The sequence below is a fragment of the Cryptomeria japonica genome, chromosome 11 (assembly GCF_030272615.1).
Source record: "Cryptomeria japonica chromosome 11, Sugi_1.0, whole genome shotgun sequence".
Lineage (NCBI taxonomy): Eukaryota > Viridiplantae > Streptophyta > Pinopsida > Cupressales > Cupressaceae > Cryptomeria > Cryptomeria japonica.
In genome coordinates this window covers 527,310,103-527,337,674 of record NC_081415.1, presented here as the reverse complement: position 1 = coordinate 527,337,674, position 27,572 = coordinate 527,310,103, and the positions used below count along the sequence as shown (strand labels likewise).

The 27,572-nt window shown below is 33.7% G+C and overlaps 1 protein-coding gene across 1 annotated transcript in view; it reads left to right on the top strand.

Moving 5' to 3' along the window:
* Window positions 1-13,954, top strand: part of LOC131050885 (exocyst complex component SEC5B) — a 131,344-nt gene extending 117,390 nt beyond the window's left edge. Inside the window, exons 16-21 of the mRNA XM_057985178.2 lie at window positions 3,654-3,768; window positions 4,904-4,981; window positions 5,087-5,143; window positions 8,096-8,245; window positions 12,872-13,078; window positions 13,207-13,954. Coding sequence (XP_057841161.2) covers window positions 3,654-3,768; window positions 4,904-4,981; window positions 5,087-5,143; window positions 8,096-8,245; window positions 12,872-13,078; window positions 13,207-13,656 — 1,057 coding nt within the window. The 3' untranslated portion in view covers window positions 13,657-13,954. The remainder of the gene's footprint in view (window positions 1-3,653; window positions 3,769-4,903; window positions 4,982-5,086; window positions 5,144-8,095; window positions 8,246-12,871; window positions 13,079-13,206) is intronic.
* The last annotated feature ends 13,618 nt before the right edge of the window (window positions 13,955-27,572 follow it).

Below are 27,572 nucleotides of genomic sequence, written 5' to 3'. Positions count from 1 at the left end.
GGAGATAGTCTTGGCCTTCTTAGCAACTTTGGATCTAGACTGTTTTAGTTGTTGATAATCAAAGGCATCAGGTGAGATTTCTTGCTTCTTCCTTTTCGGAGTAAAAGAGCTGAGACATGGAGGTAAAGTCATCAACTCCCCTTCAGTAGCAGCTGTAGGCAAAGGAGAAGCAATTTCTGTTTGAATCACCATGGTCATCCTGGGAGGAATATTTGTTTGGACAGCGACCATGGTTTGCTCAGTTACCAATGGGCATGAAGATTGCCTCATAAACTCTTCAAAATCAGAAGTGGAAGTATCAATTTCTGATAACTGGATGCAAGTAGGAATATTCTTAGGAACTTCCAACACACTCTCTTGTTGTTGATCAAAAGGTGGCTTGTATGCTAAAATGGGAATGACATTCTGAGGAGATTCATCCACAAGCAAATCAGGAGGAGGAAGAGGCGTCTCAATGGAAACTGGGGGAATGATCTCATGAGGCGATTTTGAAACTAGAGACTTAGGAGCATCATCAGATTGCTACCCTTCTTCTGGATTATCTAGATCGATCACCTGAACATGAAATCGTAATTTTTCCTTCCCGCGAACTGTCGTCTCCTCAGGAGGAAGCACTACTGCCTGACTAACTCGCAACTTGATCCTTGTGCCCGAAGATGATGCACCTTCCTTGTTGTCAACCTGAATCTCAGACTTACGTCCAAGAGACCCCGTAGAATCATCTTCTTTTCCAACCCTGATTTTTATAAGTCTAACAGCATAATTTTTCAGCCATGCGTTGGTGTTAGCCAAGATAGGCTGAAATCTCTCAAGGATGGATATGCACTCTTTGTGTGACCATTGGATCAAAGGAAGTGGAGCTTCCTCAACCCTCTGCGAAATGTATTCAAGATCAAGTATGTGCCCACCATCAATCATCCCTTGTGGGATATCCACCAAATTCAAATCAACAATTTGCTCAACAGTGAGCCTGCAATAATCCATCTTCAGAACTTCGGCCTTTGTGCGGAGATCTATCCAGATATCCTCAATGCGATGCACGTGCACAAAGGATTTCTTGATCTTCTCCTTCATACCCCTGTAATCACATGTAGCTCTAGGTTTAAACCTTTTGAGCTTGATTTCCTGCATTTCAGTCTCCATAGCCTTAGCTTTCACAGATGTGACAGGGGAATATCGGCCAATTTTCAATGAATTTGTGGTAGAGATCCCCATTCCAACCTTGTGTCTAGCAGACTGAAAAGTGTGGACAGCCATGATCTGTCTTCCCAACTCCATAAGAATGATCTTGTCAGTCGGGTATCTTGGAAGCATATATGGCTGACCACCATAGCATCCAATACTCATATAGGTGAAAGTGGGGAACTGTAGAAACAAACATCCATATTCGCACACCCTTTCCCATGACTCATCTGATACTCTTTTGTTCCTCAAAGTTCTGTCAAACTGACACATGAAATATCCGAAGAATGCATCTTGGACTCTTCAGAAATGCAGTCTGTTAGGTCTCAAAGGCAATTGATTGTAATATTCCCAGACTGGTATAAGTGAGCGACCACCCTTGGTAGAAAGACTTGGAAAGTGTCTAAGTGATGCTGCCAAGTATACCAAATATGAGTTCATGTAAAAAGTCATGGTGGAAGGGACTGCTGCAAGTTGTTCGCACAAGGCATCGCTGATGACTTCTCCCCATGATATATGATGTGACTACATGTCCAGTTCTAGCTTTACCAGATTTCACCAAACCTTTTGAGCTTCATTGTGATGCATGTGGAGAGGGTATTGGTGCAGTGATAATGCAGGATCGTCATCCTATAGATTTCGAGAGCAGGAAGCTTAGGGGTCTTGAGAGGAGCTATAGTATTTATGATAAGTAAATGTTGGCCATCATGCATGCAATGGCTAAGTTCAGGCAGTACTTAGTTGGCAGCAAGTTTTGTGTCAAAATTGATCATAATAGCTTGAAGCATTTCCTTGGACAGCGGGATCTAAATGAGCATCTACAAAAGTGGGTCAGCAAGTTACAATCTTATGATTTTGACATCTCCTATGTCAAAGGGACTCAGAACATTGTTGTTGATGCCTTATCTCGCCGTCCCCATTTGAGCTCCATGGCAGTAGTTTTCGAGGATTGGAAACACTTGATTATAGCAGACAATGCCAAGAATTCATGGGCGACCACCCTTGGTAGAAAGACCTGGAAAGTGTCTAAGTGATGCTGCCAAGTATACCAAATATGAGTTCATGTAAAAAGTCATGGTGGAAGGGATTGCTGCAAGTTGTTCGCACAAGGCATCGCTGATGACTTCTCCCCATGATATATGATGTGACTGCCTTATGAACATGATGAACTGGTACATCCATGGCTCAAAGACATTAGAATGCTCGAGGCCCATCATCCTGCTGAGAAGTGTTATGGTGTCTCCTATCTCCCATTTGAAATCACAGCGGTACAACTTAGCCCACCTTGAAAAGGAGGCTCGTGGCCCTTGGATCCACCTGTTGATATGCCGCTTACAATCTTTTTCCCTTTTCACATAGTAATCAGCTGCACTTTCTTTGGAGATTTCCATGTAAACAGGTGCGGGAGGTATTCTGAAAACCTTCTCGATCGTATCTGCATCAAGACGATTTATTGCCTCACCATCATCATTTTTGATGACTCTTGTCTCTTTGTCAAAATGATGGGCGCAGGTGAGAACAAATTTTTGATGACTCTTGTCTCTTGACCCTACATCCTACAGCAAAAGCATTTCAGGAGAGTTAGAACCAGCAGGGTTCTTACAATTCTCTACTGCTATACATACATCCCCAGAATATGCAACATGTCTAACTGCCATTCAAGGACTTATTTTAGATTCTTCCCCTCACAATGAACCACTACAACATTACTCCTAGAACAAGTCTGCATATGATTCTATAGAAAGTTCAGCATTGACATTAACAATGTACAAGCTAGGAACAAACAGGCTACTGACTCTGGTAGACTTATTTTAGTGCTTCAATGTACAAAACTTTACGTGAAATGTATTTGTCAATTATCCCATTCTTATCTCCAGTAGCTCGCCTCAATCTATACAGTAGACAGATTCAATTAGCAGTTGTGACATTTCTCGTGTGCAGGAATGCTACATCAACAGTAAATATGTATGGCACTTCCTTTTGACTTGAGTTCCTTTTATGATATGGATAACCTATTTACACCCTATGATGGGCAGTTTTCCATTGTCTGATATTGATAGAATGTTTATACCTTAAAATCCTCTCTTTCCATTAAAAGACATTTTAGCTGCTTTAGATTTGGTGTAGCAGACCAAGGAAGTGTTTGTGCGGGTCAATATTAGGATGATCTGTCATCTCATTAGATGGAATACTTTATGTTATATTTTTATCTTCTACATTTCCTGATGTTAATCTTATGTTTGTATCAGTGTATTTTATATCATGTATTGCATAATTGTAGAGTTGTTTGTCTGTGAGATTTTGGATGCTGAGTTACCATGATTTCATTTTTCTGGTTGTGTAATGAGTGGCACTATTATCATTCAATGGGTGATATGGTTAGTTACACCAATGTATTTTACATTGCATAGTATTCAATCCAGTGTCTGGTGAATACAAAATTCTAACTATCATCCTATTGTGTGTGGCAGTCTGAATGGAACTAATGCAGGAACAAATGAGGATCTAGATGCTGACGTAGTAGATCTAATTGCCTCTTTATCTGGTTTGGAAGAGAAGGTTCTAAGTCAATACAATTATGCCAAGGTACACAAATTCATCTTGTTTTGGTCCAATGTATGATCATTAACGACTTTTGTATACTATCAGTCTAAATTGCCATAGCAATATGGCTCTGCAATATTATATTTCTCAATGTTTTCCCTTTTGGCGATGCCTTTCCCTGGATCTTAGATGCCATAATTTTTCCATTCACTATTAGGACAAGCAAAATACTTGAAAGGGCCCATTATAGTGTTTTCACAATTTGGACATGTACCTATAGATAAGGAATTATTAAGATTTAAGTAACTATTATCAGCAATCACGAATTTCAAGGTTCCAGATTGTGGTCCCAAATGACCTGATCCTGGATTTCCATCTACCAAACTATCAACTCATTTTATGCACTATTACTCATATACCCAATATTTTAACCCGCGAACTTCTTTTAGTATAAGAACATGGTTTTTAGCAGATCAAATATGCATATAGATTTGAATGCAGTCATACCTGTAGTTAAAAACTTAAATGATATGTAAGAGACACTTTTTGTCTCTCTCCAACATATTATTTAGGTTTTCAATAATAGGTATGGCCACATTCACATATCCTTTGAGTTTTTAACTATAGGAATGACCGCACTCAAATCTATATGCAGATTTGTGATCATCTTCTTGTAAAATAGCATGTTTAGATCCTGATGGCAATCCTTTTCCCCATCACTGTCCTTGGAAATTCAGTATTCAATATGCAGTTTATACATGTCCTTTTGTTCTCATCTTTTTGGTTTTATGAGGTAGTTTGTTAATCAAATGAAATTTCTTTTGAGCTTTGGGCACTATTGCCGTTCATGGGCATGAAAATGCTACCTTTTATTTCTTTTCTTCATGAAAATGCTACACTCTGTTTCTAAAAGGAGCAATCTTTGTCATTAGACAGCTTTGAGTCTTGACTGAATGATATTTAAAAAACAAGTAACTGACAATTTATATCTCATCTAATCTGGAATTTGATTTAAAGAGTGTCTAAATATGCCTAGAATTTCGTGGCAATTTTTTTATTTTTTTTTCAATTTGGTTGGGTCATTGCCATAGTTATTGTTTTCTTATATCGTTGCTAGAAAGTTTACATTTGTTAGCAAAGAACATACACTCTAATACCCTGTAGTTTAACTGTACAGGTAAGTTTAATTGGGACAGCTGCAACAGCATATCTTTTGGAAGATGGAGTTCAATGGGGAGGGGCTCCAACAGTTAAAGTAAGGTCAATGTGTTTTTTATTTGAATATTCTAGATATTTGAGGATAAATAGTTAATTTGAAAATGCTGTGTGTCTTTTTCTAAATACCTGTCCCTGTACACAGGGTGTGCGTGATGCAGCTGTAGAGTTACTGCATCCGTTGGTAGCTGTCCATGCAGAGGTATGCTTAATTAATTAAAACTTGGCTTACACGTGCACTGATTTCTGTAATCTTCAGTTTTGTTCTATATGATTCATAAAAGTTGTCATAGAACATGTTTCCTTTGCAATATATGCATTGATTTTACTTTTCTTGTTTAATACTTTTTGTAGAGTGTTGCCTATAAAAATAAAGAGAGCTCATATAGCTACATAGTTGCAATTATGTTGATTTATCCCTGCTTGTTCTTATGTACACAATGGTCATTTCAATATGATGCACTTCATATCATCTTACTTCAATCAATTAAGAAGTCTGTGGATTGCTCCGACCTGCCTTAGTTTGTTTCTAATATATCAAAAGCTATTGAATGGAATTTCTATTTTAATATTAGTAACTAGGAGATGCAGAGGTATGGGCATCGAGATGGGGACAGGGACACCAATCAAATTAGGGTACGCAAATAAATGAATAAGAAGGCAACTATATTATCAGAGTTCCGAGGAGGTGCATATCCAAGCCCCTGGGATGCATCTTCAAAACCGGGACATTTTTTCTCTCTGGTATGGGTACAGAGACATCTACAGTTGCAGGAGATGTACTGAGGCTCCTGCCATCTCCCAGTTGAGAAACCCTAAAACATTATTCTCCACTAAAAAAGAGCATAAAAATCTATAAAATGACAAAATGAAACCATAAAATCTGTCACATTGACTGTCTAGTTTGCAGAAAATGCAGGGAAAAACTTCCTCTGAACTGTGCGACAATTTTCACAACACTCGACATGTATTTTGACAGTCATGGCTCACTGTAATATGTTGATAGAGCTGCCTATCTTTGTTGTACTGGACCCGTAGCTAACAGCATTGCAATGTTTGACAATAAAGAATAAAGGAGACAAAAATATTTCATATATGTAAAATCCCTAATTGGGGAAGCCCCACAGACCAGTATTGAACCTACAAAATTTTCAAACCTGTTAACAGTTGGCCTTCAATATCAAACAATTAATCTTTTCAGTTTTCCTCTTGTTGAATGTGACATATATTTGAAGTTTCAAAGTTTCAATATCAATTATTTATTATTAATAATTAATATTAAATATTAAATATTTTTTATTTTTAATTCTAGCAAATTAATATATTGGTATCTTCAAGTGCCTGTCCACTACGTTTTTCAAAAAATGGCATACTCGTACCAGTCTACTGTACCACTACCAGTACCAGGCTTCTGGCAACTATGTATTATATGCATATAATGTAGTCATCAGAAATTGTGACTATGGGGACAGGGATGTAGGCCACATTCCTAATGTGGAGTTTTCTGGTAATTATGGTACCACGCTCCTGGCAACTATGTATTTTATGTATATAAATGTAGTCATCAGAAATTGTGGGTATGGGGGCAGGGATGAAGTCCACATTCCCAATGTGGAGTTTTCTGGTAACGGTGATTTTAATTGACCAGGGTCTATTGTAAACGAGATAAATTTATGACTCAACTGTTTTCAAATTGTCTATCTTTAAAAATTTGAACACTTGTTACTGAGCATATATCTTTGTAAAATATTTATGAGTATAAAAAAATTACTGGACACAGGCCACTGTAGTAATGTTTATTGTCAATACAGTGTACAGTAAACGTCTTGTGCTCTTGATTTTCATTGATTACTTAAGATCCGAAATACAAAGGAACAGGATAAGACCACAAGTTGTGATGTGTTTTGCTGTTTAGATAAAGGTTTGAGAACACAATTTCATATCTTGTACTAAAACCCCTCTCAGAAAGGGCAACTGTCCGGAAGCTGCATGTGAGTTTTATTCAAGTTTCAAAATCAGAATTAATAATATTTTAATAAAGGAAGTCATGACATCAATATCATGTGGAGTGATTATCAAGGGACATTATCAATGTTTTATCTCTGAAACATCTTAAAGGATTACTGGATTTTATTCATGTGATTATAGACTCGCATAGATCAATATAAATTTGCCTTTGTTGGGTGCACTGGACCTCTTTGTTGAGCTTTTCAGATTCTCCTTTACCCTCGTATTGTTGATGTGTTTGTTGAACACCTTATCCTCTCCCGTGTGTAAATTTGCCTATTGGTGAAAACTAGAGCTTTGTAGTAGAGAAGGCAGCCCCTTATCTCAATCTACTTGAGAGACAAACACATAAATGGGTTGAAGGATGGCATTCTCTTTTTATTCTAACTTGTGGAAATTTTACCCAAGTCCTAGCCGAATCTATTTTTGTCATTTTACTAACAATATTTATTAAATTTCCATCGTTTCAAAATTATTTTGGTTTCTTGTGCTACCCTGGATTTTCGTTTCTCTCATTTTCATAATCAGTAATTAATGAATTTCTTTAATTAAATTTCCATCGTTTCAAAATAATTTTGGTTTCCTGTGCTGCCCCGAATTTTTGTTTCTCTCATTTTCATAATCAGCAACAGAACCTCTTTACTGTTGTCCTTGGTTTGTTCTTTCTTTTATGGCGTACAAAACAATTTGACCTATATTGGCTTGACACCAAGACTGCCTGTGGACTGATTAAACTTTACATAGGGCAGTGTATTTTTCTTTTTGATCAGTTGATAAGATTCCTGCTTACTAGTTGTAACTACCCAAACTACCGATAATTGCGAAACTTTATAACACTTCTGTGGACTAATTAGTAATTACCTTCCATTTAAAAGAAAAGAAGAGAATTTTGAATTGTTTGCCAAGGGATGTTTTTTTAATCTCTCCAGAACAATTGTGGGAGTAGGAATTGTTCATGATATTTATCCTGATTAAGCTCTTTTTGAAACCGGATGGTTCGATCCTTCTTGATTCTAATGGTTTTCTCCATTCACGGTTGGTGAAATATACGTATTTGAATTAAATTTACCTGATTAGCAGTGCATGAATTCTATTTGTTTCTGAAGAAATGCTTGTCCTTATCCAATTTACATGCTTTGCATTCTAGGTACATTCTGGTGCTAAACCATTCCTCGAGAATACCATAAGTATTCTTGTTGAGGGATTAATGGACACACTACTTGGTGTTTTTGGTGAGAACAGAACAAAGGCATTGAAATTTCTTGATGTAAACGGTTATTGTCAGCTCATGCTTGAGGTGAATCCTGCTGTTACCTCGTTATTTTTTTCAAATCTTTATCATTCATAGTATCTATACTGAAATTTTGGTGGATTTTTCTTTGTTAAAGATTATTAAACAGTATTTGGTTTGTAATACTAATATTTATTGATGTTCTAAAATGACAGCATAATTTCCAAATTGCACTTTCAGAAAGTTCATTTATTATTCAAACCATAGAAGAAATGCTTTCGAAAAATTGCAATTTATCATATCTCACCCCTACGTCAAGTTTTTCCCCAAAAAGTCGTAATTATTTGGAAAAATCAGTCAAATGAGATATTTACCAGTAAGATGATTAAATTCTGATAAAATTGCAACTCACTATTTTCCATGTCGTTTTGCCTATTATTTAATTTTTTGATCAAAAAAATTAGTTTCTGGGTTTTGTTTTTTTTCCTTATTTCTGTGGCATTTTTTTTCCTGATATTTCCAAAACCTAATCCTATCCTCATTTTTTTCCCTTATTTAATCCAGATAAATTCAAAAAAGCTTCTGGTTTGCTGAGTTATTCTTCAGAAATGTTTTTGCTGATATGGTTCAAACCATAGAAGCATTAATCGTTTGGGGGAATTAATCGGCAAAACAAAAGTATAAGATTTCATCCTGAAAAAATCCGATTTACAAAAAAACTTTAAAAAATAATGTTCCAAATTAGATTTTCGTTGTTTATAATAAAAAAACCTTTTATTTTTCATAAAGATATATTAAAAAAAATAAAAATGAAAGCATAAATCTAGGGTGGCAGCTCGCAGCATGTCCAAGGGCTTTTGAATAATGTTCCAAATTAAAATTAAATAATTTTGAAATAAATTAAATTATCATAAAATAGGTTTGAACAAAACTAAAATAAATAATATAATTAAAATAAAACTATTTAAATAATTTTAAAATAAAAAAAACAATTCATATTTTGCATAGATGTATGTAAGTTTCTATATTAAGTTTTATTTTACTTAAAAATATTTAATTCTTATTTTATTTTATGTATATTATTTACTTTTGATTTATTGCAAATAATTTGAAGGTATTTATCATTGTAATTAATAATTATGTCATACTCACAATAAAATTTCAATTAAGTATTGTAATGGGAAAAATTTTGCCTTATGTAAATTTGATTTTTTTAAAAGAAATGAATTTTAATTTTAATATAAATATTTATATTTGTTATTTTTTATTTTTTTATTAAATCAAAATTATGAATAAAATTAAATAAACTATAATAAATTAGAAATATTAATAAGTTTAAAATTGAATTTAAATAATTATGTTTGTTAATATCAAAGTAAAGCAAACTATATTTCTTAAATTTAATTGAAAATTTTATATACTAATATTTTAAATTAACTACATTACTTTTTAAAAGTAAATTTAACTTATTAAACAATGATTTTTAATGTATAAAAAATATATAAATTTTATTGTATTGTAATAAATTAAAAATATTATTAAAAAAATAATAAATTTAAAATATTAATAAGCTTAAAATTTGATTGAAATAATTACATTTATCAATATTAAAAAAAACAATGTTATATTATTAAATTAAATTTAAATATTTGAATTGTTAAATTTTATATATTGATAATTTAAAAATTGAATTTTAACTAATTAAAATGTATTTTTCAAATTTAGGAAAACATATTAATATTTATTGTAAATGTTAAATTTTATCATTTTATAATAAATTTAAAATTTAATTGAAATAAATACATTTGTTAATATTAAAATAAAACAATGTTATATTTCTTAAAAATTAAATTATGTTTTAATTTATCTAAATATTATTTTTATTAAAAAATTAAATTTAAATATTATTAAATTTATCTAAATGTTAAATTTCATGATAAATATTAAATTCAAATATTATTGTATTGTAAAAGTAAGAAAAAGGAAGCAAATTTATCATTATTAAATTTTAATCTTACAAAAGAAAAATAAATAAAAAACGCGACAAAAGAAAAACCCTAGGGCACGCGGGCCTGCTACGGCATCGGGCGGGCGGGCGGATAAATCACACGGCCCTACCTGTAACAGATTGAAAAATGGTGTGGGTAAATCGTGCAGGGTAACCGTGGTGTTTTCTCCGTTATTTTCCACCATTTTAAACGACTTAAAAATCGCGCAGGGTAAAAATGCAGTTTAAGATTTTTTCAAAAATCTCGATTTTTTGGGGGAAAAAATCGGCTAACCTGCCGATTCCCGATTAATCAGGAATCACCACTGCTGACAATATTTCCCCGAAAATGTTGCAATTTTTCAAAATATTGCATCCAACTACTGTTGAACAACTTTTTCCTGTTGAAACATGTTTGAATCAGATTTAAACGAGATTAAATTTTCCACAGGAGTTAGATTTTTGTGTGCATTTTTTACCCTTTTTAAATTGATTTAACCAGCCAATTTGAGCAACAAATAGGGTTTTCATTTTATGATTATCTTTAGGCAAACAAAAAATACTCTACACTACTGCAAATTAAGGCTCACAGTGCAAAATCCCATATATCCTCTAGATTTTTCAAAGTTATCTCATTGAAAGAACCCCACTATGTAAAACCAGGCTTACATGGGGATGTGTCCCCACCCTTGGAACTCGTGTCCCCATTCCCACTGCCGTTTCGGGGACTGCGGGATGTCAATCTGTCTGAAAATTGCCAGGAAATGGCCGAAACGTCTGCCGACCACACAGGGACGCCTAGCTGTCCCCGGGACAGCCGGGCGTTCCCCACAGCAGTAGTATAACAGCAAAATTTTGCCCTATAAATGCTTTTTTTTTTCATGTCTGCTTCATCTTTTCAATCATTGAAAAAAAAATATAACTTCCGGCATGTGAGGGAATGAAATTCATATATATATATATATATATATATATTTTGCTGCTCCCCGCTGTCCTCAAAAAATGGCCCTTGGACTGCTGCCCCCCATCTCCAAAATGCTGTGGAACACAGTGTAAAACCCTTCTGAAATCAACAATGGATGAGAAGACAGTCAAAGAGATCCTTTGAAATTCATGAGCATACAAAGCTGCTACTCTCATTTCTACGGAGACAAATCATCAAATTAAATTACAACTGAGACTTTCATTTCAGTTATAAGCCCATCACAGATGAACGGCTAGGTGTAAAGTTCCAAGATGTATTGGTGAGGGGAAAACATGAGTTAAATTATTAAATTACTTGATTTATCGAAATATTAATTTTTCTTTCTTTGTACATTAATATGAATGAGTCTCCTTTACAAAATGCTTTTAAATGACAAGAAAATGAAATTATTGACAAATTTAAGCTTTTTATTTATTCTATTGTATACATCATAATCATTTTCATATTCAAAGTTTAGGAATTTTAGATATCTTTATTTCTAATTTGAATATATTTGTAATATTTTTTTTTTAATTATTGAAATATATACAAATTAAACCTTATAAAAATACTATAGGTATCTTAAATATGTATGTAAAAATAGGGATAGAGGTTAAATTTTAGCTACATGGAGTTTAGGCTCTTTGCTAATGAATATTTTTTTAATGTGAAGAATAATTGTGGGATTTAAATTTACTTAGGTTTTCGTTTACTTTAAATGTTATAACTGTAGGTTAAATTTTAAAGATTTAGAATCTTATCTGTTACTAATCTTATAATTGAAAGCCATAATGATTTTATTATATTAATATTAGATAATTATTAATTTAAAAAAATGAACAAGAATTTGACAACAGTCAAATCTAGAAGTATGGAAGTCAAGCATTTTTTGAAAGAGCTTGGTTTATAAAATTGTGAAAAATAGTTTGCCACATGAAGATCTGTGTGGTTTCAAAGGCTTTAATTTGGGCTTAGTGGCGGTGCTTGTCCCATGAAACCAACAATTTCTTTTAATTGTATTTCTATTTGGGACTTTGATTTGGTCTTAGTGGTGGGTCAAAGATTTGGAGTATTTGTGATTGTGAATCAAGTACTACATTCTTTTTCTTGATTTATACATGAATTGCTTTTGAGTTATAAAATCAATCTTATATTGGTTGTTGCTTGTTTTCCCAAATTTGTGTGGTAAATGTAGTAATGTTTATTGTCAATATGGAGTTCAAATTTGTCATATCTAAGGCAGTGTTTCGAAGTTTGATTCCACTTACCACTACTAACAATTCTTGGTAAAATATGGAGTATCCTTTTTCGATATTGTCCAATTTAGTACTTTCATATGCAATCACTTTGCTATGTTGAGAGTTGAGACAGTATGGTCGTATATACTGCTGTGGCTAGTGTCTATATAAATCACTAGATCTGATCAGTCAGGGTATTCATTCCTGAATAGATAAATATTCATGATACAGTATTATGGAAATAATTTGAAAGATGCATGTTGTATGGCATATTAAACTTTCACAGGCATCGAAAGTTCAGCATTTGGCAAAGTTTGAGATACTATTCTTTAACTCTACGGATTTCTCTAATGCTTTCAGGACCTCTTTCTAGATTGATTCATATCTATCATGCTCTTTATAACAACTCCTAGGTGTTGAAGGTCCACTTCAATGAACTTATGGTAGATTTGCAGAAGTTTCAAAGTTTGAAGCTGACTTTTTAAGATGTCTGTTGTTTGCAGTTGGACTATTTTGAAACCATACTGCACACTTACCTAACACCAGCTGCTCTGAAATCGCTGCGCGATCTCTTATTGGAAAAGGCTTCTGAAACTGTAATTGAATCTTCAGACAATGTTGGTCATAATAGGCGAGCAACACGTGGTGGTGGAAGTGAAGATGGCATTACAGGAGATGAAAGACAACAAGTGTCACCAGATGATTTGATTGTAAGATATTATTTGCATGTGCTAAATCTGATTAATTTACTAAATAAATGTATCTGGAGATAATCAATGATGTCTTTCTGAAGGATGATGAAACTTTTTAAGATACATATTTTTTGGATTGACTGCAGACAATGGCACACCAAATTAGTGCAGACTACCTTCAACTGGAACTGAGGAGGACTCAAATGAATACTGTTTGTTTCAGAGAGGTGTCTGTTCAGTTGGAACCATACCCAAATAAAGGGAGGAATGCATATCAAGCATTCCAAACTTTGGCAGCACCTGGTGCACATAGCAAAGGTGCAGAGTCTATGGGAGCTTCTGGCTATTCTCGTCATAGACGGAAGTTATCAGGATCTAGTTTATCAGACTCAGAGTCAAGTAAGCCTTTGGCAGCGATTCATCCCAGTGCCACCTTTAATCAACCTGGATATTCTAGTTCAGATGTTGGGAGTGAAACTGGAAGCTTAGATGTGAAAGGACGTGGTCCCTTAAATGAGAGGTATTCAAGAAATAAGTCAGAGATGAAATGGAATTCAAGACGAACTGCGAGAGTAATTGACGATGATTTGAGATGAGATGTGTATATTGGTTTAAGATTTGTATCATTGAGCAGTATGTTTCCCTTCTTATCTAAACGAGTCCATATACCATGGTTTGTAAATGTCTGTTTGTAATCCCTTCCTATTTTAGTTTATCAGTGATCCCAATGAGTTATTGTTACTCTCATTTTCTAAAATGCTTTTCAACCTTATATATCATTTGATGTAAATGCGTTGACAGTTGATGAATATTTTGATTCCTGATGACGACTCCCAAAGGGGTGTTTCCCCACAATAAAGCATATAAAAGCCAAGACTTAGTATTCTTTGAAAATTTTCCCAACGCCCATTAATTCCTAAATGTTGAGCAGCCCAAGAACGTATGGCTTCAAATTGTGTATATTGTAATGCATATTTTGTTGAAGGAAGTAGACTACTCTTTTATCTCTATTGTTGGGATCTCCTTTTGGCCGTAAAGCCTGATTTGGGTATTAAAATTGATACACTTACTTCTGTGAGCATAGAAGTATATTAACATTTTTAACTTTTTGGAACAAAATCATGATCAAACTTTGAATTTTTAGGAATCAATAAAGTTGTAACGTTCAATGAGGCCCCTTTGACCCGATAAAACATTTGTTAATATTATAGAGTATATAGCATCTGAAACTCAATATGCCACTAGCTTTTGTTATATAAGGAAACGTAATCAGTTCGATGGAAGATGGCAAATGTATTACATAACTATAGGAATTCAAATGCGTCTTTAGAATCTGTATTAGAACGTTGTACGCTGAGTGCATCTGTTTACAAATTATGATGTGCAGTGTGTGAGCTTTCAAAAAGAAAGTTTATCTTGTATGAAGATATATTATGTCCACCAATAACAACTTAAAATTACATTTAAACTATGTACTGTAAAAAGGTGTGATGAGTTGATCAAGTAGGCAGAATGATATGGAAGATGTGACTCTCAGACTACAATCTATCCATGACCTTAAATTCATGGAAACAAATAAAATATAGTAGAGAAGGATATTTGTTTACTCATTTTTTATTTCTCGCATGGCAGGTTTCTCACAGCAGGTTTCATTGCAACATAAGACTAATTGTTGCAATTCTTATCAAAGAATCAGTGGTATAGTAAACAAAAAGTAGAATTTTGCTTTGAAGTCTATGGGCTTGGTAAATTGTCCGTGGCAATGGTACGGAATATTTGTTAACCATAGCTTAATATGCTAGAATGACCCCTTGTCTAAGATGCGAGGCATGTAAAGAGAAAATCCTCTCTTTTTAAACGAAAAAGAAACCAATGAAGCTCTCTTACAAGACCAAAAACTGGTCCAAGAAACAAAAAAAATTATGTGTCACATATAATATTTATTCTGAACATGTGGAATCACAATTAACTCGACTATTAGTAAACAATAACCATGGGACTAAATTTACCGAGAAAATAGAAAGTAATCCATATGTAATTTGACGATGATGAATGATGTGGTAGCATAAAATGCAAATTTGTAGAAGTGCCACGTAGTGGTGAGTGTATTGTAATAAAAATATTTGTTCTAATTTTAAATTATTATAATTTTAAATTGTAATAAAAATGTGTTCTAATTTTTAATTATCATAATTTTGAATCATTGTTATTTTAAAATTATATTTTTTAAATATATGTATGTAATATTAAATATAATTCTTATTTTAATAAAATAATTATAATATAATACAAATTTTATAGTGAATTTATATTTTTCTTAAAATTATAATCCTAATTTAATTTAAAAAATTTATATAATTATAATTATAATGAAATTAATCTCAAATTTAATTATTAATTTGTAATGTAATATTTATTTATTTTTTATATTAATGTAATATTAATTATAATTGGTTTTAATTAAATGACTATTAATAATTATCAAAGTGAAAATAGACATTTTGAATAACTTGACGAAAAATATTTAAATTTATGATTAAAAGTTATTATATTATTTTATATATTTTAAAATAATTGAAAAATTTATGATTTTCAAAAAGTATTAAAATATAACGATTTCAAAAAGATATATAAAATACAATTATAAAGAACACATAATAATTAGATTTTTGTTTTAATAGAATAGTTGTATTTAATTTTTTCATTTTATTTAATTTAAATTGAATCAAATCCCTATAATTGGTTTTATTATCTATTTTTGAGATAAAAAAGAATTATTAAAATTTATGTATCTATTTAGAAAAATCATATTATTTATGATATTATAAATAATAATAATAAACTATTTAAACTGAATGTTTCTTTTTTTTTAAATAGAAATTTAAAAAAAACCCAAAAAAATCATTCCTAAATATTTGCTCCTAAAAACTTTACAAAAACTAAGTTTATTTTGAAAGCAAAAATAATAATCAAGTTTGATTGGTGCAAACTAATTGAATAAAAGTGCTTCAGTGAATCCAATAGTGTTGCCTACGGAAAGTAGTAATAAGTTTGGTGTTTTTTTATATATACTCTAATAATAATTTGGAACATTTTATTTCAAGCATTGACTTAATCATTTTGAATGGAAAAAGAAGAAAGTAGAGATCCAACTATTTTGTTTTGAAATTAAAAAATTTTAAATTTTTTACCAAACATCGCTCTTGAATTTTTGTAAATTTCCAAAAAAAAAAAAGAGAGAAAATAAACTTTTACCTACTTATCTAACCAAGTTTATGTTGAAGTGTTATTGTTTATGTTAATGCAAACAAATTCCTTATGTCTCTTTAACACTATTTACTATTATTAAAAAAGAAAGAGGTATTAGGGTATAAAGTGGCGAATGATGCCATTGCTCAATACATTTATCATACCATTTTAAGATGGAGGGTTATAAGTTACCCAAATAAATTAGAAAGAGATGATACGAACACAAGCATCCAAACCAAGAGTCTTTAGATCCTAACAAAGAACATCTCATGCACAGAGTGCTACCAAATATTTAAAAGGCACTCGTGTGAAAATAAATGAGTTCCTAACTAACTTGGAGCATTCTTAGTCAAGAAAAATGTACCTAACATTATAGATTGTGAGTTCTTAATATTTTTTTCATTTTCTTTTATGAGATTGACCACAAGAAAACAAAGTTTAGTCCTTTGATCTTTGGATTTTGGTTTTCAGTCTTGAATCACTAGATGAGTGCTACTTATGCGGTTGCCCCCTCTAAGTTTAAAAATTGTAAAATAATTATAGAACGATTCCCTTAAATTCAGTTTGCCTTTATTTATTTATTAGCATGCTCCAAACCCTATGCACCTAGCCTTAGTGATAAATAATAAAGTGTTTTTATTTGATATGGCACTAATATCACTTAATAATCAAGTACCATATAACATGACATTATTGTAACAACATTAAATTGTCCGAATAGTCAATAATCTTGATCTCATCAATAAATCAATCATAACTTGAGAACCACTTACTAGAAATACCTAAGTTAAATAATTATGAACAGATGACACACCCAAATCCATTGGTAAGTTGCTTGACATGATCCTATTTCCATAATCCCCTAAAATCTCCTAAGAAAAAGGAATAAGTTTTTTTCCCAAGGCACTTCTAGTGAACATTTATATCAAAAATCTCTAAGGGCATGAACTATGTGAACAATAAAGACGTCCCCTTATGGAAAATCTCACATTAGAAGACTATTAATGGTGAGGTTCCTACCTCTGATCAACCTTCTGTGTTTAGAAAATGCCCTTGAAATATAAGACATAGTTCAAAACTAATCAAAACACAAGGGACAAATGAACATATCTACTCTTTGCTAGTATATACTTCTCTATTGATTACCCCTCAAAGAAACATACAACAAGCTCATGGGTCCCACCCATGTTGACCCTATGAAAGGGTATATTACATGTCCACCCTTTCTAAAATTTCTTGCCCATAAGCAATGCTACATTGAATTTCATGTATATCTAGCCCCTCCTAAGTAAAATCCCCTATGGGCAAGCTCACTTGATGGACCAAGTACTTTGTGACAATCTTGGTCTTCATTCTCTACACTCATGTATCAATAATGATATATGAGAATAATACAAGCTTTCTATTATTGTAAACATGTTCATCTATCATGAAGTACCTATCTCCTTGCATAAAAGTACCTTTGATGTATCCAAGGTCCACAATAGGATTAAGCGTTCTTTCATTGTCATAAGTGGTATTTGTTTAGCATATTGTGGTTGCTCCTAAAAGGAGGTCAACCTTGGTCTCACTTGTCGTTGCACCATAATTGAGATATTTTGAAGTATTTGAATCAAGAACCCTATAAATTTACACAAAAAGGTCTATTTGTGTCCATATATTTTCTTCAATCACATTTGCACCTTCATATTGCCCATAGACCCTACAAATATCAACCTAAACTTGATATGCTCTACTTTGTAGTAAATTCGATAAAAAATTCTTCTATGGACTTAGACATATGACCAAAAAATTCTTGCAAATATTAGTTTCATAGTTTTTGCCCTCAAGAATGTATGTGCAAGCTTTAGATAGGTTATAACCAAGTGACCTATAGCTAATGGAAGCTCTAGCAATTCTAGCCACAAGTTTTACATATTAATTACTAGATTTTTCACATAACCATATATAATCTATACAAAGGTGCATTTCTTCTAAACTAACTGTATGAGAATTTTTTCACAAATGCAAGATACTCTCTTTTTATTTTATTCAAACCTTATAAGCCATAAAACTAGTTTCAAACCTTCATTTTGTGTCATAACTAAGAAAACTTTTGCATTCCCTAAATATCTTTGTTGCCTTAGTGATTGATTCCACAAATTATTTTTTGAATGCCTAGTTTAAATAAAAGCATCTCTCATTGCTTTGGATTGAAGATATCATCTTTGTGGAATGAGGAATTTGAATTTTCCTTGAAGCCACAACAAAGAATGGCCCCTTATGCATCCCATCATAGGTGCTTCTATTAAGACTAGGTGATATCTACCTTGCAAATCCCTATGTCTATTGTCTTTAAATTTTATCTAGAGACAAAAAATTAATTAATTTTATCCTTAGTGAATGGAACAGGCAATCTTGGGCGTGCATGTGTATCAATGGCAAAAATATTAATCATTATTCTTTGATTATTTGGGACTATTACGACAAGAATACATGGAAAGAGGAAAAAGAAGATGAAAGGTCACTTTAGAATACAAAGGTTTGTGCCTTGTAAATAGTTGCTTAAGGAGGCACTTAGAGTTGTTTTCAATTCTCAAAAGATTTTCTCCATGAATAGAGGGATATGAGAATTCATAACATGGTATTTTGATACCTTGTTTGGTGGTTTGGTAGGCCTACGTATATGTGTCAGAGGCATGAGGCAGAGGTATTGTGCGGGTTATTTATAGGTAATTTTATGTTGTCTAAATGCTATCAAACTAAAGAAGATAAAGTGGATTATATTATTATAGTGATTTATTATTGATCAATACAAGATTGATATCACTTTAGTGGTTGAGTTTTTTCTAGAAAGGTTTCTCTACATACATCAAGTGCCATATGTGTTTGCTAATTGTAATTTATTGTTGCAAGAGTTTATCATTATTACCTTTTGGATATGATGGCTAATTACTTTAGGATAGTTGAATTTTGTACACTTTATATTATATTACATTGTAATTGCTCACTATTTTTCCTTAATATTTGTTATCAAAGTTGCAATTGCGATCAAAGAAGGATGTGTTATGTAAATATTCTATTTTATTGGGAGTATTAAATTTAGTGGGTTTTTTAGATCTTATTGTGGTTATAAGTATGTCATCTACTACTTGTTCAAAGATTGACAAGTGTCAATGGTCTGGGTAAGAGTAAGGGAAGTTGAGGATTGAGGATCACTTGGAAATGACTGATTAGGGGAAAGTTGCAGTAAAGGAAAGAAATCCTAAATGAACCTATAATAAAAAATATAAAAAGATGGACAAGGAGGCACAAGGAAACATTTGATTATGCTATGAAGATTTTTTCATCTTGAATGTCTCAAAGGATGCCATTGCATTTGCTATGTGGATGAGCATAGGTTATATTTACCAAACTATAATTTTAACAAATAAATTAATATGAAAAGATGCTTATATTCTTCTAAAATAAAGGAAGGTGATTTTATTTCAAATTGTTTAATTGTATTAACTTGATTTTGAGTTAGCTATAGTAGATGCCCAACTTGAAGAAGAAGATGAGTGTATCCCAATGCTTTTTTCTTTGCTTGAATTTTGAGATAATTTAATTGTTGTTATTAGAGGTAGTGTTGTAGAGTGAGATTTTTCCCAACCCCCAATAGGTTTGAAGCCTTTAAATAAAGCTTGGGATTGGGGATTTTCCCATACCTGACCCACGATTGTTAGCAGATTATTTTTCATGTTCTTAGCATAGTTTGCTTTGTTTCTTAATAAGGTGCATATCATCAATTAGTGTAATTGTTTAGATGTTTGTTTTGTTTTCAATAGGGTTTCTAATATGACTCTTTCGGGTGCAAAATTGTCAATGTTTGGATCAAGAGTAGTAGCCATGAAGTACAAGTTTGATTCTTACCTCCTATCCACTAAATTACACTCATCAAACAAGGACATTACAGATACTGATATTGGTCATGTGGACCTGAATGAGTTCCTACAAAGGATGGCCAAGCCAAATAGAAGAACTACTTGGGCTACCTCGTTGGTTCGTTTGGGGCTTGTTCTGGCAATAGGGTTTCCAGTTGTAGTACAATCTCTAGACCTGATAATGGTCTATGCATACAATTATAAGCCTAATGAAAGGAGAGTCTATGGCCCTCTCAACAATGTTATCCTTGATATTTTTTCTGGATGTTATAGAAGATGTGTTCCATATCCCTAAATATGACTCCTATGCTCATGTTACAGTAACTCGAGGGGAGCGATACTTTCAAGAGGAAGGAGACCTCATGACATAAATAAATGAAAATTTGATGGAGAAAACTAAGAAGCCTAGTCAAATGGAGTAGAACAAAATATTACACTGAATCTATTTTCATATGAATGTTAAAGACTACGTCACTTTCCTTTGTAGAGTGAGAGGATTATTTGATGAAAAAGAGTTTCGTCCATGGATGTTGCTCTTCATCAAAACAATTTTGGCTAGGAAGGAATGCATTGACTACGGAAAGATGACCAGTGACAACTTAGATGAGCAGTTCCAGTGAGTGAAGACAAATCCCCGATTCTACATGAGTTCATACATGGTCTATTTGCTAGCAGCTCAAGTTACCTATCCTGGACTAAGGAGAGGAATCCCTTCCCAACACTCCTATATATCAGCATTAACCCCAGTTGCAGTTGGATAGCAATAGGCAGGATCACTGGGTGGTCAAAGATTTCTTCATTTTTGTAGTAATAAGATCTATTGAAGGAGATTTTAGCAAGAGGATATCCTCAGAGGCAAATAAAGAAAATAGATGGTTTGACAATTATTTTACTCAATTCAAAACATTTACTTATATAAGGGTTGCAAGGTGCACAATGCTTCCGTACAAATTGCCTAGATATCCTTGTGATTGCTTAATTGTTCTATAGCTATGCAGACAGGTAGAAAATGCACATAATTTGATAAAAAGTAAACATAAGCATTGTTTTCAACTCCCAATTGTAGCAGGGGCCCACTCCTAATCAAATATGAAGGTAGAAAAGAATATTGAAGCCGAGTTGCTCTAGTTCTCACTGAACCCACTATGCATTGATAAGGATAAATTTGATCCCATTGGCACATTCAACAAAGTAATGGGTTCTCACTTCATGCATGTGCCAAGTCTCGAAGATCACTGGGCAAATTGTATTGATGATCATGAGGTTCAATTGAAAGATTACTGCAGGTTGAGTCTGAGCCTCACATTAGATGTTGCCAATCTATGGGTTTTAGACCAACATAAGGCTCATGGGAGTGAAAATGTGTTGCACCCCTTGTATGAAAAGAAGATTTTTTTCTTGGAAACCAATAACACTGAGAGGTGGGGGGGTGAATTAGTGTTATACCAGAATAGTAGATTTTAACCTTATTAAAACATTCATACACCAACCGGTATACTAGTATAAACAGAATTGAAATAAGTAAAGAAACCAATAAGCCAAACACATAAATCCGAATCATAACACACGGATTTATACGTGAAAAACCTTAAAGAGGAAAAACCACGATGGGATTTGTGGCCCACAATATCAATCCACTGGCCATATGAAGGGATATTACAAAATATGAGGGGCCTGCACTTGCAGGAAGGCTTACAGCCTGGAGCACACTACTCAATCACAATAGGAGCCTCACTAACTATGTAAAATTCCAAACAACAATCTGGAGAAGTGTGAACTGCTAAGATAGCATCTTCTATGCCAGAATATAATTCCAATTTAAGCTCTGTCTGTTCTAGTTTGAAACCCTAAACCCCTTTACTGGAATAACCCTTACAATAACTTCCTCACATACATGATCTCTCTGATATATTTTGCATCATATTACATTCACATCATCATGTCCATTCTAAGTCTCTAACAAAATGATCTATCAAACTGACCTATATACCCTATATAACTTTTATGCCTTATGTCAGCTTACAAAGATATATACAATATCAGATTACATGTCGGCCAGATAACATGAATTTATAAACATTAAAACAAATTGTCAATGCCGGATCCAAGATATGTCGGCCTCCAATACCGATAACCTTTACTATACCATGTCGGCCTGCATTGTCGGTGACCAAAGAAATCCTCTATCATGTCGGTGCCAGTACACCATAGAATCAAAACATGAAGCCGCAACACAAAATCATGTTGCCATCAATGACAACATAGTGAAACCAACCAATAAAGTGTCAATTGCCAACAATATCCCCCTTTGGCATTGATGGCAACACTCATGTGAAAAAATGGTCAAGGTTTCATCTGCCAGTTTCATCTTGCCTTGCTCCCCTTGAGCTGAATATGCAAAATACTCCATATCTCCACAAACTTCAAAAGTCCATAACTCCCCCTAATGTATGCAACTCTTTTATTCTTTTTCACATCTATACTACTCCCCCTTTAACATCAATGCCCAAAAAAAAGAATGTCAAAGAATAAGAACTGTACAATGAATATCCCCAAAAATGTCTTGTCGGAGCTTAACCAACTTCAAAATTTACGGATAAGCTTTCTCCAGTAACTCCACATAAGTATCTCAGCCAGTTTTGAATGTGTCGGAAATAGATACAAGTCCACTCAATAAATGTGCAAAAGACTCTTTCTCATTTACCTCTGTCAATGTGGGCTTTCCCACCATATCCATGCATTCTTTCTTGTGTACAAAGAGTGAATCCAATCGTGGACTCACTAAGCCTCTCAGACTTCTGGCTCTTCGAATTATTTTGTCTCTTTCCTTTTCAAGAGCAGAAATTTGGTTCTCCAAAATCAAAATTTGACCATCAATTGATGTAGTCAATGAAATTAATCCATCAAAAGAGTTAGCAATACTTGCAATTTTCTCTTGAATTTGTTTTATTTACATTTGTTGTAAGTATTTCAGTATTACAACATACCCTATATATATTTGTACATTGTTTCAAAGAATTTTCTATTAGGATTAGCTTCTCCTCAATCTTTTCCTTCTCTGTTTCAATTACCTGATCAAAAGCATCTCTCTTAGCCTGAGTAAACCTTTCTAGTGCTTGTCGGAAGGGCTTGCTTCATTTTACATCTTACATTCTGGGACCAATCTGTGTAGAATAGTGATTAATTGATCTATAATCCCCTTGTCTGTGGATCCCTCTTTCATCAGTTTTTGAGTAGCCATCATCATCAATTCAGTGGGACTCATCTCTGTGATGGTTTTCTTTTCTACCTAAGAAGTGTCAATTGACAATAATGATGGGCCAACAATTGGTTCCCTGTTGGATTCCCCTATTTTCTCCTTTGATGTTTTATCCTTTATAACTTCCTCACTTGCACCGATGGCTTCGCCACTTGGTGCAGTCTGTGTAACTGTCGGTTCCTCTGTAGGAGCAGTATCCTCAACCTGTACATTTGTATCTGGAGGACAATTGTCCTCAATATTAGTATCTTGTATAATGTTAGCTTGTTCATTCTTAGTATTAACCGGTATCTCAGTATTTGTCTGTACAACTGCATTTATCGGTGGCTCAATTTCCACTATCTTAATATTTTTTAGAACTGATGGTGAAGTGCTCATAATCCCCTTTGCTTTTCCTTCAACCGAGGTATCTACAGTATTTGTCTTGGTTTCCGGTGAAGTAAAGAATCCTCTGTTTTCTCCTAAAAATTTAATCCATGCTTTTTGAGTTTCCTTTATTATTTCATTCACTCTCCCTAGCATCAGACTAGTTATCCTATGTTTGCTATTGAAAAGTTTTTTGTCTGTCACCTCAAGTGTCTTTTCCATTTCATTTGGAGCTATAGTAACACAGATAGATAATAGTTCTTGAATTTTAATGTGTTTATCTTCTTGCATAGCAGATAATCTTCTAGCATCTAGCATGTTATATAACTCAGCTGGTATTTGATTTTCTATCTCTATTAAGGCTTTCTTATAGATATCCAAGTATAATAGGACTGCTTCGTCTACCTCTCTTTGTTCATCATCCTCTAAGTTTTCATAATAAAATTTAACATTCTTCAACATGCCATCTTTAGTGATTTCATCTACAATTTATGCACAAGTTTTAGGTGGTATGATAGTTACATTACCAATTTCAAGTGCTAAGTCAATGTCACTCTTCTTCTTCCTCTTGGCAGTACTGGATGTAGTTGCAGGTGTAGCTTTAGGTGCTTTCTTCTATGCCGGTAGGTTGATTGTGACCTTCCTAACCGGTTGCTTCTTTGCTTCCACCTTTGTTTCCTCCGGTTTCTTCCGAACAACCCTCTTAAATGTTAATGGTGTGTCATCCTCTGATTCAGATTCTGCAGTAACAGGTTCAATATGAACTTCTGGATCCTTCCTCTTTCTATCTTTCTCTGGGACAACATCAATTAGTGTCTTTATGTCCTTTGAGACCTTATGTACAAATTTGCTTGCTTTTCCTTCCTGCTTCTCTCTTTTCTTCCGGTTGAACTCTATTTCAACCTCTTGAGTCTTATGTTGTGGAGTACCACAGGGCTTCTTTGCCTCATCTATTGGTGCATCAATTAGCATTTTTGCATATGCATCAAGAATCTGTGCATCTAACTCATAGCCCATTTCTTCAATCCAAATCTTCTGGGGCTTAACTGCTTCCATGAGAGTCTCATCCTTCTTTACCATGAAGCATATGTCAGTAGAATATTTTTCTACTATATGTTCAGGTACCCTTACCCTAGACCTCATAGATTTTTGAAATGCCTTAAAATAATATCTTATCATCTCTCGGGCTTCCTAATGCAACAATTGACTGCTTCAATTGTCTTCCTACCAGAATGTCAAAAGCCCATTGCCTCTTACCAAAACCGGGTGTATCATTCAGAAAATATAACATCAAGCAGACTAACAAGTTCCCATACCGGAAAGTACCCTTCTTCTCACCCTTAATCTTTCCTTAGTTGATTAACAACTCATCAAGCATCCAATCGCATAGATCTAACTTTACATTATCTCTCATCATTTTGTATGCAACCAAAATGCATGAACTCGAAACATAATTCAGTTAGTTTGACTGAGTTACCTTATATCCAATAATCATGCTACCAAATTTGATGTTTGTGTCAGTGATAGTGCTCACTTTCATGGATCCTTTTTTAGATGTAGCGTCGGTGATCTTCCTCACGAAGTTGTTTGAAACTTTCTTGTCTGGATGTTTCCCTACCGATGGCAAACCAGTGATTGCCTAGATGGCTTCCTTGGTGATTTTATAAGGTCTTTTCAACCATATGAATTCCCCATGTACTCTGCTTAGTACATATCTGATTATCTCATCCCCAAACTCCGGAATATCCAGAATGTCTATAAACCCTAGTTCTTCAATATGTTTATATGTCGGTTTGATCTTTCCAGATTCTCCCTTTAGCTCACTCATATACATTCCCTTGATTTATGAAATTCCCAAGTCCTTGATATGACAATGAATATATGCCCTAATATCCTCTACATACACAGCTCCCTCTGGAATGCGAGAAAATGCTCCAACCGAGTCTTCCAGGGTAGCCACATGTGGATACCGCTTGAAAATTGGCTTGGGGCAGTCCTTGACTTCTACGACTGTTGGGTTTGCAACAAACACGGGAATAGAAGATGATCCCGCTTCCTTGTTTAAAGATAAATACCTTTCGATTGCTCTCAGTGAAAACCTTCAACAAATTCTTCCAGGCATCGGGGAAATCGCTTAAGAAGAAATCTGATTGCCTTGAATTGCCTTTGATCACACTCAGTCGCTCTGAATCACTCTGAAATCGTTCTGAATGCAAGGTGATTAACAATAAATTGTATTCGACCTTTTATCCTTCGAGAAAAACCCTAATCTTCCATTGACATAAATGACTGCCGGTGAAAGATACTGGATCTCGCTTAGAACATATCCATGCTGGATAATCCTCTCCAATATCTAGAACATCTTCCAGAACCTCTTCCTGGGGCATATGCACCATCTTCATGAATTTTGCCTACCCCTAAGGCATCTGCCTTAGTTACCAAATGAGCTCACTTTCGGTGCATGAGCGACCTCTTCTGTTGGATAAGTAACCGAGACATTCCCATTTGATGATTGTTCTTTAGTCTTCCTAACCCATCTCTGAGTATGATCTTGTTGGATTTCACTAACCTTCTCTTTTCCTTTTTTAATTGATCCTCCATTACTAACCGATGGATTTATGCTTCTACAGAACTTAGCAATATGTCCAACTTCATTACATGCATAACATGTAACATTGTTCTTCTAAATTGCTTTGCTAAAACCGATGAAATTGCTTGACCTGCACTGATTAGCCATATGTCCAAATTTTCCACAAGCATAACATTTAACATTCATTCTGCAATGTTTTGTCTTATGACCAAACTTATTGCATTTAGAACATTTACCGGGAGCAGAATTAGGGTTCTAATTTGCTCTATTTCTACATTGCCTAGCCATGTGACCAAATCTATTGCAAACAAAACATCTACCATTGAATTTATAAGCATTGAATTGTCTTAGCGGTGCCTTATCATTTTTATCTTCATTAGCAGTACTGGAACTCTATCCTTGCTCAAATCTAAGTCCACTGGAATCTCCAATCTGCCTCTATCTCTTCAATAACTCATCAAGTTGTGCTAAGCTAATCTTGAATTTTTCTTTGTACTCATTTGTAGCAGTCAAATCTTCTCTTAGTATTATCATTTGTCTCTCAATCTCTTTCTCATTACTCTAGGATTGTACCAAATCAGTTCTCAAAATATCATTCATGAACCAACCTACCACATTCTTCAAATTTGTTCTTCAGGGATACAACAAGATTTTCTTCATTTTTCTCTATGTCCTCAATCTCCTTAGACATCCTCATAGTTATAACTTGCATTTCATTCTTCATAACCACGTTATCCTAACTCAATTTCTAACATTGCTCCTTAAGTGCATTTTTCTCTTCATCATCCTGATTTTGCAAAAGTTTCTTCCTCCTAGCTTGAACAGATGATAGCCTCTCTTGTAGGACAAGAATAAATTCCTTAGCAAAATTCAATTCATCTTGTAGCTTTAAGTTCTTCAACCTTTCAGCATCATAATCTTCAAGTGCCATCTCAAGTTGCTTCTCCAAAGCCATATTTATTGATTCTGGCTTCAAGATCTTCCTCAAGTTGTTAAACTTCCTATGAGGCACAAGGCTCTGATACCAATTGTTGGAAACCAATAACATTGAGAGGGGGGGTGAATCAGTGTTATATCGAAATAGTATAATTTATCCTTGTTAAAACATTCATACACCAACCGGTATACAGGTATAAATAGAATTGA